This window comes from Pyricularia oryzae, chromosome 2 (assembly GCF_000002495.2).
Source record: "Pyricularia oryzae 70-15 chromosome 2, whole genome shotgun sequence".
NCBI lineage: Eukaryota > Fungi > Ascomycota > Sordariomycetes > Magnaporthales > Pyriculariaceae > Pyricularia > Pyricularia oryzae.
The window spans coordinates 3,625,183-3,639,317 of NC_017850.1; the positions used below are offsets into that span (position 1 = coordinate 3,625,183).

Here is a 14,135-nt window from a genome sequence, read left to right on the forward strand (position 1 = left end):
GACTAGAGAATATGAGCAGTGAGGTGGTGTAAAACTGACATCAAGGTCGAGGTATGCACGCAAAGGTACTGCATGTTGAGGCATATGCAAGATGAAGCAGGAGCCATGCTCAGTTTTCTATTGTCTGCAACTATGGTAATGGAAGTACTGCTAAAAAAAAGCTCAAAATAAACGAGTTAACAGAAAACGCGAGTTCTAAATGTCTGATTAACAGCTAAGTAAACAAGAATATTTTCTTTTTACTCTCCACCAACTAGGTAACTATCAAGGTACCTAAAAACACCTTGCAAACCTTCCACACAATTACCTCCAAATCGACCAAAAACCCAAAATAAACAGAAAGATTACATAGTCATTATCATTTATAGTTGTCACAAGCGAGCTGGTGGGTATCCTTGTATATACCAGCTATGCCTTGCCGTTATCTTCATGTAAACATGCGGCACCAACTTCACTCGTCCCCCTTTGAAATCCTTGTTTCCACAAGTGATCCCAAGGCCACCAACCTCTCCTGAAAGAGAAAAAAGGCATGGAGCTCCGTTCATCAGTAAGGCACCTTCTCCTCCCAAACCGGCGGGCGCGTCGACTCCCTGTCCCAAACAAGCTTTCCATTCTCGTCAAGCTCGCATCCCTCGTCTGTAATATGGATTACCTTGCCCGTGTGCGCAATCTCTTGCTTCGATACTCCAGCGGCATCACGCGGGATCCAGAGAAGTGGAGGTGTGCTGGTTACAGCGGGAGGGTAGTATGCGTTGCCGTTGACCTCGTCCGAGTACAGGTTATCGAGATCAAGGTCAAGCTCGGTCCCCTGGGGCACCAGCTTGCGCAGGGTAGCGTAGTCGGCATACATCCAGGGCATAAAAAATCGCGACAAAATGTTGCCTTTCTTGGCAGAAGGTACGGTGGCTATAGCAGCCGCTTCAGTGTCCTTGATGTCAGCGGGACTGTGCGCGTCATTGGAGGCAAAGCCATTCGTAGCCATGGTAGTGCCTGTGGCGCCTGATGGGCCAGCGCTGAGGGCTCCATTTTGAGGTGCAAGGAGCAGTAACTCCTCCTCAGCCAGAAGGGTTTGAGGGAGATTGTAAAGGAGAGGGTCCAAAGCATTGGTGAGGGTGAGCTGAAAGAGAACGGTGAAGAGGAGCAGGGCTATGTGTGATTTGTTAGCAATCATGTTGACACAAACGACAGACTTGTTCAACAACGGGAGCTTACCAGCCATCAAGACCGCCGGTCCAATCGCAGTGCTTGCACCGAACAGACCGATCATGCAAATCTCAGCAACATATACACCAACGAAGAGTTGTTTGAGGGCGCGAGGGTAAATTAGACCTCTCGTGTCAATCTTCGTGTCAGTAACGAAGAGAACGTTGTAGCGCCAGGCGATGTAAAACAGACACATGGCCAAGCATGCAAAGCCTAGTACTAGAGGAGTAATGACGGCGTAAATGATGGCGATGCAGGTGATCATGGTGTAAACGGGAAGCGTGCTACCCCAAGAGATCGCGCTCAGCGTCGCCCACTTCTGATACAATGCACGCGGGGTCGACGCCAAGAACCTATACATGAGTTGGAAGATTACAAAGCCAACAATCTGCGAGAGAACACTCGCTGCGATTGTGAGACCTTGAACGAGGAAGTAGTTGTTGTAAAAGTTGCCCGGCTTGGGTAGTGTGTCGGCGAGAGTCTGCGGGATCAGTTGAGGATCCAGTGCCATTTTCTGAAGCTGAGGACCAAGCTCGGTACCAGCGCTACCGACGGCTAGATGTGAAGAGGATGATTAGCCTTCATGTGAGGCTGCAATTATACAAGAAAATCAAGCTATGGAGACTTACTAGTAACGAAGAAAACCTGGACGATTTGGAAGCAGAAATAGGCATTTTGGGTAAAGAGCTCACACCTGGAGTGCGATGGCTCTCCAGAAAGCTTTGCGCAAACTGTACGAAAGTGCCATGTTAGCGTCCAAGCAAGACTCATGATTTCGATACGGCTGGCGAGAACCATGACAACAATAATTCCCCGGGGATTACTCACGTCTCATGATGATGGGGACAAGTGACATCAAGATGGCAAGAGCCACAGACGGTAGCAGACCAGTTATGACGCCCATTATAGCCTGCTTATTGTCAGTAAGATTCTGCAACTTGGGGAAGAAAGAGCACATACATCCGGAATATAGTTCAACCAGCTCAACCATGAAACGTCTTGCTTCAGCTTGTCAATGTTGGTGATAATGCCGACAACCAAGACGGGGAACGCCCAGAATATGATCAAGGCTGCGATAAAGGCCAGGACCAAATAACGACGAACAACACGCTGCCACCAGGAGACCTTGAGGGATGACCAGATGACATCGCCAGGTGTAATGCCAATATAGCGTGGTGCCATCTGAAGACCCCGATGATGGGCAACCACCTGGTAAGCAGCCTCAGCTTCACCCTGGCTGCGGAACTCAACAAAGACACCGGGAATCTTCTTGGAAGTGCCTGAACGGTACTGGCGTTGGGCTTCGTGCGTTTTGGGAATAAGACGGTGGAGTTCGTCGCGGCAGTAATCGATAGAGTCAACCTTTGAGCCGATCAAACCCAGGGCGCCAGTGCGGTGCGTTGGTCGCTTGCCTTGAGGAACCCATCGAGCTGCAATGCTGCCGGATTCGGTATCCAGTTGATTGGCCTCATTTTTGGAGGCATCGGCTTCGGCATCGGAGCCACCTTTCTTGAGAGCAGCCCGACGGTTTTTATCAGCAAGCTTGATGAGCTTGACTTCAGCCTTCTCCAGCCGGTAGGCTCTCTCGTCGCGCTTCTTGACCAGTTCGTCGACTTCCTTCGATTCGTATGTGATCCAGACGTTGCGGACAGAGGGTCCAAACACCTGTCGTAGGTGGGCCTCGTCCAGGTAAGCGTCTGGTACAGAGGTGAAGAGGACGGTTCGAGACGAGATACGGCGCGAATACAAGGGGCTCAACAGGAACGCTTGACGCAAGTTGATGTAGAAGACCAGTTCGCGGAAGATCAAGTAGAGAATGAAGCCGTAGAAGATCCAAGCGGTGATTGCATGTGCAAAGAACCTGTATCTGCCCTCCTGGCTCCCAGCGTTGACGTTGGCATAGCTCAGCATGTCCAGCTGCTCCTGGCCGCCCCCACCTGTAATGTTGACGGGAAATAGAATGGGCCAGGTGATGCAGCATCCAACGAACGTTATGACAATAGACATCCGCATGTATCGCAAGTAGAGATAGGCGTCCAGACCCTGGTGCTGGAGAGCATATGTGTCCGGTATCTTCCAAAACTGACCAAACCAGTTGAACAAGCCATTTGGTAGTTCAGGAGTGCGTTCGCTAGATTTGGACGTCAGCGTCTGCTGCGAAACATTGGTCGCAACGACATCAAAAGGAAGCAAAGAGTCGCGTAACTTACCCTGGTCGCAGGCTGCCGATGTAGGTTCTCGGCGCATACCATCTTCGCTGGCTCCTACGGAGGATCAGGAAGATTGCAAGGTAAGCACCGGATGCGATCAGCACTGGAACAAGAGTCGAGTACAGGCCCGACAGACTTTTGTTCTCCGTGAGCTTTTCTTGATCTTCTTGACTAGACATCTTGCCGGCGAGTGCTGAGTGGCACAGGAGCCAGCGATGGTTGGCCTAGTCTGAACAACTAGGTAGATTGGTTCAGGAACTGACGTCCCAGTTATTTGATTGTCAGTTGGCGGAGCAAGGTTATCGCGGGTAATCAATCCCAGGGATTAGGTTGACAAGAAAGGATAAACAACAGACGGAAACCAGACCGCTCGAGAAGAAGGGACGACATAAACAAACGACACCAGATGCGGATATAAGGAATGCTATATGATAAATTGCAAAAGGACTTGGGCTGAAACAGGGCCGAATTCGCATCCAGCAAGGTACGTGGAGTACGGTACAAGGGGACTGAGTGACTTACTTACCAAGGGGTCGGTCTGTCTTGGCTGCTAGCCGATTAGTTTTTGACACCTGTCGAGCGAGCCACTAGAGCAGGGCTGGTCTAATGTTATTTTTGCCGGCGGCTATCGATCTACCGGTAGGACTGGAGAATCGGAAGTACAATCCCCAAGTCAGTACAAAAAAATTCAAAGAAGAAAAGAAAAAGGGGGAGGAGGTGAGGCCTCTGCCGATGGCACACACAAATCGTGTTTTTTTTTTTTTAGGGAACTCGCTAGGCCCAAGCTTTGAAGCTCGCGTATGTAGGTGGAGTATTGAGGGTGTCACCGCCCCGTTTGTCCAACAGATAATTAGATGGCAGGCCAGATGGAAGTGAAGAGAAGAGAACGAAGCTAGAAACGAGACGTTCGGGCTGGAGAACACAGGGTGACCTGAAGTCAATTAAAAACCAAATGCAAAAGCAAGCCACACGAGCTGCAAGAGAAGGGCTCCCGTCAAGTCAAGCTTGCGCTACTGTATTGCCATGAGAGGCATGGTCTCCCACTAGCGCGCTGTGAATTGGCCATCTTGAATTATCATCTCTCCCGGACCAGGATGATGACGTCGTGAGCCACCCCTGCGAGGATGCGCTTTCCCTGCTGGCGCATACCCTGATCACGCTAAATTCGAGCATTACCACAGCGGGGCCGATGTGACAAGGTCTTGCCTGCCCTGAATTTTGATCTTTACCTCCATATCAATAATTCTTTACGCATATACGTTTCTCGGCTCATTGCGACTTGGCTGCGGTCCAAGGGTGGATGATAACGGAGAAAAAAAAAGGGAGCGAAAACTAAATTTGTAGCTTCATGGGTGAAGCGAGGAACAAGCGTACTCCGTACCCACCTATCCAAGCAGTATTACCGTAGGTATCCATTCATAGCCTGGGGCCAATAGAAAGGCTTGAATGGGTTGTTATGATGATGGTGTGAACCTCCGTTGCATAATTACAGTACTGCTGAAATTTGACACACAAAATTCGATCGATCTAGACTAACACGCCGATTATCTGTGCACTGCACATTCGGCTAGAAATATAAACTCTTGCGGGGTTCAGCTCTGTGGTTTCGATGATGCCCAAAAGCAGTAGTAACACGCCAAACATGCCCTTTGGCGCCATTACGACCGGTGCACTCGATCTCAAAAAACTCTTTGCAAAGCCTTATGGTAGGTAGGTACGCTGAAATCTGCTTGAGACATCCACGGAGATCACTTAAGCGCCACCTAGCTACCCTTCAATTGGCGCCTGGGCTGCCATCATAGACGAGCGACCGTGACGCAGATATGGGCTTGTCGAACCTTGAAAGCTGGCGCATCTACTGTATCTGCGGTAGATATGAGTACTGTACGCAGCACCGAGCAACCCTGGTGTCAGTTTGAAGCTGATGTAGTGACACCTGAAATTCTTGATCCGTGTACCGTACCATTAAATTGTTTCGTTGGGTGCCAGTTAACAAGTAGTCGATTGGATTGGTTGGTGGGTGAGTGGTATTGGTTTGGTGCTTTTTTCCAGGGTTCTGCACCATTGCCGAGTCTAATTCTCGCCTGGTTCTTGGACAACTTTCAAGCTTTACACGCAACCGTAGCCACTTTTCTACGGTGAATGAAGTCACAGCCAAGATCTCAACCCAGAAGGATTTGCCGGACTTCTGGTAGGGTTGTCACACTCGACCAGTCGAGCTTCAACAACGGGGAGGACGGGTAGGCCGACGATGTCTGTGTCGACGTGGCACAGCAACTTCAAGCTCAAACGAATCGAGTGACCTGACCTACTTTTTCCGAGCCACGTTCATTCAATTCATCAGTTTGAGGCTTGCGACCGGCAAGGGTGCCACTTCATTTGCTACAAGCGGACGATTCAATGGCTCAGCCCCTCGGTCGCTCTAGACCATGCGCATGCACGTTTAAGCTGGCTGGCTTGATGATGAGCCAATCATTTTCCACGGTGGCTCGCCATACTTTAAATGCGACAGAGGCCTCTTAACTTTATTACAATCTCGACGCGTAGCTAGAGCGACGCGCGTAACACTAGATTCGGTTCCTCGTGCTACTGAAGAAACGCTGGGCCGAACTGTGGGCGATGTCAACCAAGCGACCCCCCTGGATAGGGCTGGATAGGGACATGAAGATGGTCGGTTCGACTCTTTACAAATTCCGTACCGCCTACCTAACCTGGGGTCCGAAATTGCTGTTCACAGACTCGTTGCCCTGGATTGAGACGCCTGTCTCCTGTTAGTTCGGGGTCGCCTTGGGCAGATGGACTGTTCAATCGCCTTGGGGAAAAAACAGGGCAATGAATGGAATGCCATTTATAGAAAGATTAGGGATGCGCAGTGTGTTCCCTTGCCTCCCATGGCCACATTCCGGCAGTCTGGTTGGAATGCTACTAGGGATGCTATCGCAACGGCATTCCAGAGGCTTCGCTGGCAGGCAGGCAGGCAGGCAGGGCGTGTGGACATAATGACAAAACAAAGGGACTCTCCAGGACAAACGTTCGAGATTTCATGACCTGCTTGTTAACCAGTTCACAATTCTAGTCCTTTGAGAACAGTATTCTGCATCAATTGCCATCTTTTCTATCTTCGAAAGTGATCAGTTATACCATAACATTATCGACGCAGAAACAATTCGTATAGCCAATAGTCTCAGAAAATCACCATGTCACACGATCAAGAGCACAACTCGGACCCTGATGGTAGCCGAAGTGGCTACATATTGGGAAACGACTATGCTCCACCCTACGTCTCGAAGTGGTCCCGAGAACTGTCCAAGGGCTTCGAGAAACATCACGGCTTCACTGACCATGTGCTGCGGCACATGAACTGCAGCTACTTCTCTACTACGGGCCAGGCGCCGACATTGTTGTCCCTGAAGCAGCATGCCCAGTCTCTGGCACACGCCATCGCACTTCTGAGCCCTTCCGCACAGGTGGCTGCCGGTGTAGTCAACGAGGGTGATGCGAACGCCCAACCAGAGTCTTCTGATGAGCAAAGCCAGCCACTTGCCCGGCACGAGGCCATGGACTTCCTCGCCTCGCTGACCAAGCCGTACAGCAACAATGACCCGGATCACCACCGCCAGCTCAACAGCCTGCTCAACGAGGTCAGCAGCGGTCACGACATCATGGGCACCCAATACCACTGCCCGATGGCCGACTGCGATGCTCCGAGGGACCCCGAGGACGGCAATGGCCCGCAGGGTCGTGCTACACCCTACGCGAGCCACCACAACCTGCTCATGCACGCCAACGCCTGCCTCGAGCGGCTCGACCACGAGCTGAGCGCACAGGGTGGCATCCTCTCGGTCCTGCCGCAAACAGACGCACCCCATGAGGCGGAGCAGCTGCGGGCGGCGCGCAACACGCTCCTAGGCCAGCTGCTGACCTTTGTCCAGGCGCTGGTGGGCCGCATGCACGAGCTGGAGCTCCAGTATGCCAACATGGCTGACGCGCTGGCCGGCGCGGCGGTCATACCGCGACAGCAGCTTTCGGCGGTTGGCGTGGACGGGCGCGCCGCCGGGGCGCCCATCGCCTACCCACAGGACCGCTGGGTCCTGGCAAACGCGGGTGATGATGTGCTCAACTACGTTCATGACCTTCTCGACAGGTGTGAGGCCAAGATGGCGGAGAAGGAGTACGTCTGGGACAAGTCTGGTGCGATGGGGACCAGAGTTTTGCAAGATGAAGAACGTGAATCCGACGACGACGGTCACGGTGATGACGGCGAGACCAGCGGCCAGGACCGCATGTTTGGGGGCATCGTGCATATCGACATCACCACTCGATACTACCGGGCTCAGGGCCGTACGGAGGGTGGGAACGATAAGGGCACCATCTTCGTGGTGCCAGCCTGGAAGCATCACCCGGCAATGTATCACACGGCTGAGGTGGAAGCACGCCCGACAGTGGTGACGGTGCCGGACCCTCACGTGCCGGAGCGCATCAGCGTGCTGCAGGACAGGTATGAGAAGCGTATTACGGAGGGAGCCAAGGCAGCAGACGAGAACGTACGGCTGAGCCGGCTGTGCAAGACGCTCCAGAACGACGTTCAGTGTCTTACGGAGGAAGGGCGACGCGACAAGAAGATGAATGAGATCATGCAGAACATGGTGGACAAGGACAACAGAGGATTTTTGGATGAAATATCCAAGCTTTCGGAGGAGTGCAGGGTCGCTAAGAAAAACAACGGCGAGGCAGCGACGCGCATCTGGCAGGCCAACAAACAGTCGACTGAGGCATACCTTAAACTTAAACGGGCGCAGAAGCAGATCAAGGATTTGACTACCGAGTTGGACAAAACCAAGTTTGAGTACAATGCTCTGCGAAGAAAGCACCAAGGAGCTGCCTAAAAGCGAGAGAATATTTCGAACATCTTTTTTGATGTTCGCCTATATTTCTCCACTCGTATTTCTTTTTGTTTGAAATTTCAGCAACGTGGTGGTGGATTTTGCAGTTTGGTTCGTTGTAGATTGCTTGCTTGCTTTTCTGGCTGAGGGTCTTACTCAACTCTCGCTTCAGGGGTTAGTCAGGTCTGGGTCTGGAAGGTACGAAGTACTCGGTTAGAAAGATGAGGGTGGGAGTGAGGTAAGGTGCGATTCATCACATGCCGCCCCCATCAGATAGGCTACCTTCTTACCTTAGCCAAGGTAGGCAGCTCCAAGGTACTTGTACAAGCAAAATTTGACTTGCATTTGATTTCGAATTCCCTCAACACGTGGGTTGTTTTCAAATGCATCCTTCGCTTTTTTTTTTTTCTCTTTTCTTTTGGCCCTGGTGTGTCTCTTGGGTGCACACTATCAAATAGCGGCAGTAGCCCACTTGGACCAAAATTGAATTCAAGACGATGTCACTTCAGTCATACTTAGGGTGGATTTGATAGGCACCATGACGGGCGACCATAAAATTGCAAGCGCGACCTGGGCGCAACATCGGTCTGTCTCGGGGGCGACATGTACGGTACGGATTTTCTTGTGTGTCGTGTGTTGCCGGGTCAACCAACCGCCCAACCCCTCACCAACATGATACTAAAGTTGCATCAAGCACGCAATTGGTCCAGACCTAAATGTCAGATCCGCCTTGCCGCTTCCAAGGGGGCATCACATCAACATGCTTGCATGCGCGATTCCTCGTCGGTGCTGAGGAGTGGATGGAGAAGGTATTTTCTTTCTTGATTGCAGATGCATGTTTTGCATGGCTTACCTACATACAGCTTACCTTACGCAGCTTCTGCATGTAGGGCAAAGCTAAAGAACGGAGACTGTAGCAAGAGGCGAAGAGGGAAAATACAAACTCTGTACCAGTACCAATTACCTCCAACCACTAAGTATACTTTTTGTCCTCCTCAACACCAACCTTCCGCAATATCAATAGTGCCTTTTGCCCTACCTCACAATTCATTCACCGTTACGCATCCCTGTTCCCCACGGTTTATGCATTTTCTTTTCCTCTACCCATACTCATCCCTCCTTTGCTCGGAAGTGAGGATTAGCCCTTGCTCTTCGTGTTCCTTTCTTTGTCAAATCTTTAGCCATGCGCCGTTGATCCATTTCCGAGCTTTTCGGATCTGGGGTGACTGAACAAAAGCAAAGTTGACAAGCTTGAGCTGGTAAGTAGGTGGTGACAATCTCAGCAGAGCAAACCAGGCAGGGAGGGTGTTGATCCATGAGGTAGCCAGCCTGGGGTGCTCTAGACTGGGGGGTTTTTTTTTCAACCCCTCTTGTAGCTAATAGCAAATCCAGGCCTCTCTCTAGACTCCGGCCAGGCAAGTTGAGGTCGCAACTGTCTTGAGCCGATCGACCGCGGCTGTGTTTTATTTTTCTGGCCTCCAGAAGGCCTCGCGTGGTTTTCAACCACGATTCTCAACGCCAATCATCCAGAGCAATGACAATCTCCTCGAGCCTGGGTGACATGTACGCCCGGGCCAAGACGCCCTCAAGGAGCCTTCTTTCGCTGGCTGTCATCGCTTCCCTAGCAACAGCAGCATCAACACCTCCGTCATCTCTGCCTTACGTCCCGACGACCATCTTACTTCCCGGCTCCTCTGGCTTCAGTCTGCCCGCCCAGCGCGACCAGGATAAAGTAGCGTACATATTCCGACCAACCTCGGAGAGCTCTGTTGATTTCCTGGCCCTCGACATCTCCACAACACTTTCTGCCTCATCTCTCCACCTGGAGACACTAACTTCTGGTCTGCCCTTCCTCAAAGACGCCAATACAACGACGACTTTCACGCCATCGCTACTCAGCAACCGAACTGTTGTCGCATATGTGGGAGATTGTGCCTCCCAGTCCGGCGCCCCGGCTGTGTGGACGGCTCCGCTGCCCGACTCTCTCACCCGCAATGCCGAGCTCACATGGGATTACGACGGAGCCCCGGATGCCACCGCCGCAACTTTTGTGCATTCCTGCAAAGGGCCCATGTTTCTAGGGGGCGCCATGAGCTTTTCTGCTCAGCTTTCTCCAACGGTGTCACCGCCGTCTGTTTGTAAGTGATTCTGAGCATACCAACACTGTTGTTTGCACGGGGGAGTTTGGGTGCTTGCGCGTGACGGCAAAGTGAGCCGGGCCACCACTCCCGTCCAGCTGGGTTCAGTTAATTCTCACATGGATCCGGGATCCACTGCTGCGCATAACAAACGCTAACTTTATGGCTCACCAAAGACTATTATGGTGGCATGTGCCCTTTCACAAACCAGTCTGGAACTGACTGGACCAAAAGCGCTTCATACTCGAACCACGTGCTCAAGCTTGGCCTCCCGGCAGATAATGCTTTTAACATAAGTCCTATTGTCGCCACTGGCCGCTCACCAGGTGCACAGGCTGGTTTCACGCTCACCTCGTTGACACCCTCCATCTCTAATCGCGGTGATGTGGTCACGCAGCAGCTGGACAGCGTCGTGCTGGGGGGCCATAGCGCCCTTGGTTATATCGACATGGGAGAGGCCGCCATCTGGAGCGTCCCCCAGGAAACGTGGAAACTTATCAAGGTGCAGCAGCCCAATGCCGGCAGGACGGAACTTGCAATTAAGAAGAACGACCTCCCCGATCAGGTCGAAAGCCGGTCTGGCCACACCACAGTCTTGAGCGCGGATGGGAGCAAACTTGTGGTTCTCGGCGGCTGGGTCGGCGATATAAAGAGAGCCGCCCTCCCACAGCTGGCGATACTGGAAGTTAGTGCCGACTTCACCGCGTGGAAGTGGAATATTCCGGCCGAACAGCCCCAGGGTCAGGCCATATTCGGACATGGCGCTGCCGTCTTGCCAGGCAACATAATGATGGTATATGGCGGCTACTCAATCGCGCCAGAATCCCAGGATTTGGCCTCCTCCCGACTCAAGCCCAGACAGTCAGGGGCAAGCGGTGAAATACCAATGTTCCTCAATATCAGCTCAATGACCTGGTCCAACGAGTACATCAACCCTGAACGCCCCGCGGGCTCAGGCGATGCACATGGACAAGGCAGTGCACACGAAGCCAAGAAAAGCAACCTTGGACTGAGCCTGGGCTTGGGCCTAGGTCTGGGTCTGGGTCTCATCGCCCTCACAGTTGCGGGATACCTCCTCTGGCGAAAGCGCAAGCGCAACCACCGCCGTGATTCAGCTGTGCGTGCGCTGGCCCAAGATGCGAGCATGTTCCTTCCGCAAAGCGACATGCTGGAGCGCGAAGATGCCAGCTTCAGCAGGGGCTGGAACTCGGCACAGGCCTACGAGTGGTACACGGGTGGCGGTGACCCGTTCCAGCGAGCCGCTAGAACCCGACTTATTTCGCCTTCTGAGGGCTACGAAAGCTTGCGCGGGGCATCGGACCCGGAAGGCTTCTCTGCATCGACACAAAAGGCAGTGACGCGCAAGCCTGTTGGTTCAAGAAGTCTAGGTGGTCACCTTTATATGCCACCTCCGCTTGACTTGAGCCCTCGGAGCCGGGGAGCGACCGAAATGAATGTGATCCACGAGGCGGATGAGGAGGTCGAGGCTCCTATCGCAGAGCCAGCACCCACAGGCGTTGTTGTGGTCCAGACAAGACCGATTTCCCAGGAGAGCGATCCATTCCTAACTCCGACTGAACCCAACGGGTTCAACGTAGCGTGGAGGCAGGACGAGTCACCCAGGTCATCTACAGGGCCAGGCTATACGCCAGATGTCCAGCAATGGGTGCAGGAGGCCGAAGAGATCGATGCCGAAGTGACCGCCCGGATCCCATCACTGAGATCTATGCCGCAGACTACCGCTATCATATCGTCTGTACCGCTTCAAGATTCCCGCCCGAGCAGCCGCTCACCGACTCAAAGGAGCCCGTTATCCCGTGCATTAGACGTTGGAAACGAAGCGCCTTCCGCTAGCATCGTCGATCAGGGTGCTATACCAAGTTTGTCCAGGTCCGAATCCATCAGGTCTCCCCCGGATCACACGCGCGGTGTTACGGGCGCCCTGGTCGGTAACAGCAACGAAGATAGGAACCAGGACAGAAGTTCCGGAGAAAGCAGTGGTGAAGTGGTATACAAAACAGCGAATTCGAGCTTCTCGGCTCTGCAGGCCGAGGGCCCGGCGCTTCTGGCCGGCAGTTCTGCAGCAGCAGCAGCAGCTAATATCAACACCAACCAAAGAAGAAGCCTGATCGGCGGAACATCGCCCTCGCAAGATGAGGACGACTATGAATTCCAGCAGGGAAGTCCCAGCAAAATGAAGAGACGCTCCTCATGGTTTGGGCTCGGCACACTGGGCAGCCTGCGGAGGGCGGTCAGCTCGTCAGGACGTAGGGATTCTGCTAGCTCGGACGCGGCAGCCAGGGGTGCAGGAGGCAAGACGAGCAGTTCCGAGTGTGGCGTCCACCAAGATCCCAGTCACTCCGGCGGCGGCACCGTATCGCGCCGCCGCAGACAAGGCCGGGAGGCGTGGGAGGTCGATGCCTCTGGAAGTGGTAAATATGGGGGCCCCAGCACGCCACCGCGCCGGCTGTCTTACAGGCTTGACGAGGAAGATGAAGACTGGGATATTGAGAGGGCCTCAGAACGACGTTCAGTGCAATACGCGTTTACGGTGCCTAGGGAGCCCCTGCGTGTAGTCAATGCCGATGTTCAGAGGCAGAGTTTTGATACCACGGCCCAGGAAGAAGATAGCGGAGAAGGTCGAACAGAGCAAAAGGCCACGGCAGAGGTCGAATCAGATGAGTTCAATCCCGACAAAGGGAAAGGGAGAACCGGGGGTTATATTGGGATGGAAAGCCGACAAGATGTTATATTTGTGGGCGACGCAGCCGGCCCATCCAGAGCCAGAGTGGCTTCGGGATCAACGCCAATCGTACGCGAACCGCAAATTATGGGGTTCCCGCCGGGAATGCCCACGGGTGGTGACAACGAACAGGACGAGGGTCATCTCCTCGTCCCGACTCCTAGGACCCCAACGTTCCCAAGAGACCTCGAAAACGACGACAGGAACGCAGAAGGCTTGGAATCTGACGGCCTTTCTCCGCGTCAGCAGTCCGATAGGCGCTCGTTCGAATCCCGGATGTCGATTGACTCGTCGGCCAACCACGTCATCGGACTGGCGCAGGCCGTCAGCCTGACGAGGGGCTCAGCGTTGCCGACGCCGCGGCCTTCACCACCGACGAGGGTTATGGAGATGGTGGGACGGATCGAGGAGGAGCAGCAAAGAGGCGACAGCCGCCAAAGCTCCCCGGCCCGCAGTGCGCAGATGAGAAAATGAGACAGCTTATAGTTCTCACGAACCTTGGCTTTGTGTTGCTTTTTTGAGTATTATAGCTTATGGCGTTGGTTTGGAGTTGACCCGTCTTGAGAAGACAAGTGTGTTATCTGGGAAGCGATTTTTGGTGGCGTTTTGTGTTTTCTTTTTTTCCCCTCCCGTCATCTTGACGGGAAGAAGCGTTTTGGCTGTAACTTGGGACTGTGGTATACGCATACGCAGGACATTGCTTTGTTTGTTGTCCCATATATCGGGCTCGGGAAGCTTGTGGTAGCACAGAATATTCCCTCCTGGGCAACGATGAATAAAGAAAAGATTATGACGAGTTTTGAAGTGCCAAACGGTGTCATTACTATTTACCTACCTAGCTTGGGTTTACACCGAACAATAGATGTTTGATCATCCATTCTAGTCATATCACATACCAAAGGAACATGATGTTTTGCATGTTTGCTTTCCAGATCCCTCCAGTTTGATCAGTAAATGA

The 14,135-nt window shown here is 52.9% G+C and overlaps 3 protein-coding genes across 3 annotated transcripts; 2 read left to right on the forward strand and 1 right to left on the reverse strand.

The window, feature by feature from the left end:
• Positions 1-76: 76 nt before the first annotated feature.
• MGG_01463 (phosphate metabolism protein 7) lies at positions 77-4,449 on the reverse strand. Its single transcript, XM_003714370.1, has 8 exons — positions 4,157-4,449; positions 3,940-4,058; positions 3,414-3,671; positions 2,164-3,334; positions 2,032-2,113; positions 1,833-1,934; positions 1,213-1,758; positions 77-1,146 (listed from the first exon to the last, which is right to left on the reverse strand). Exons 3-8 carry the CDS (start codon positions 3,590-3,592, stop codon positions 545-547), a joined length of 2,682 nt encoding a protein of 893 aa, XP_003714418.1. The 5' UTR covers positions 3,593-3,671; positions 3,940-4,058; positions 4,157-4,449; the 3' UTR covers positions 77-544.
• Positions 4,450-5,441: 992 nt separating this feature from the next.
• MGG_15704 (uncharacterized protein) lies at positions 5,442-9,070 on the forward strand. Its single transcript, XM_003714371.1, has 2 exons — positions 5,442-8,906; positions 9,007-9,070. Exon 1 carries the CDS (start codon positions 6,611-6,613, stop codon positions 8,297-8,299), a length of 1,689 nt encoding a protein of 562 aa, XP_003714419.1. The 5' UTR covers positions 5,442-6,610; the 3' UTR covers positions 8,300-8,906; positions 9,007-9,070.
• Positions 9,050-13,974, forward strand: MGG_15705 (uncharacterized protein). Its single transcript, XM_003714372.1, has 3 exons — positions 9,050-9,555; positions 9,689-10,434; positions 10,611-13,974. The coding sequence occupies exons 2-3, from the start codon at positions 9,831-9,833 to the stop codon at positions 13,649-13,651; spliced, it is 3,645 nt and encodes a 1,214-aa protein (XP_003714420.1). The 5' UTR covers positions 9,050-9,555; positions 9,689-9,830; the 3' UTR covers positions 13,652-13,974.
• The last annotated feature ends 161 nt before the right edge of the window (positions 13,975-14,135 follow it).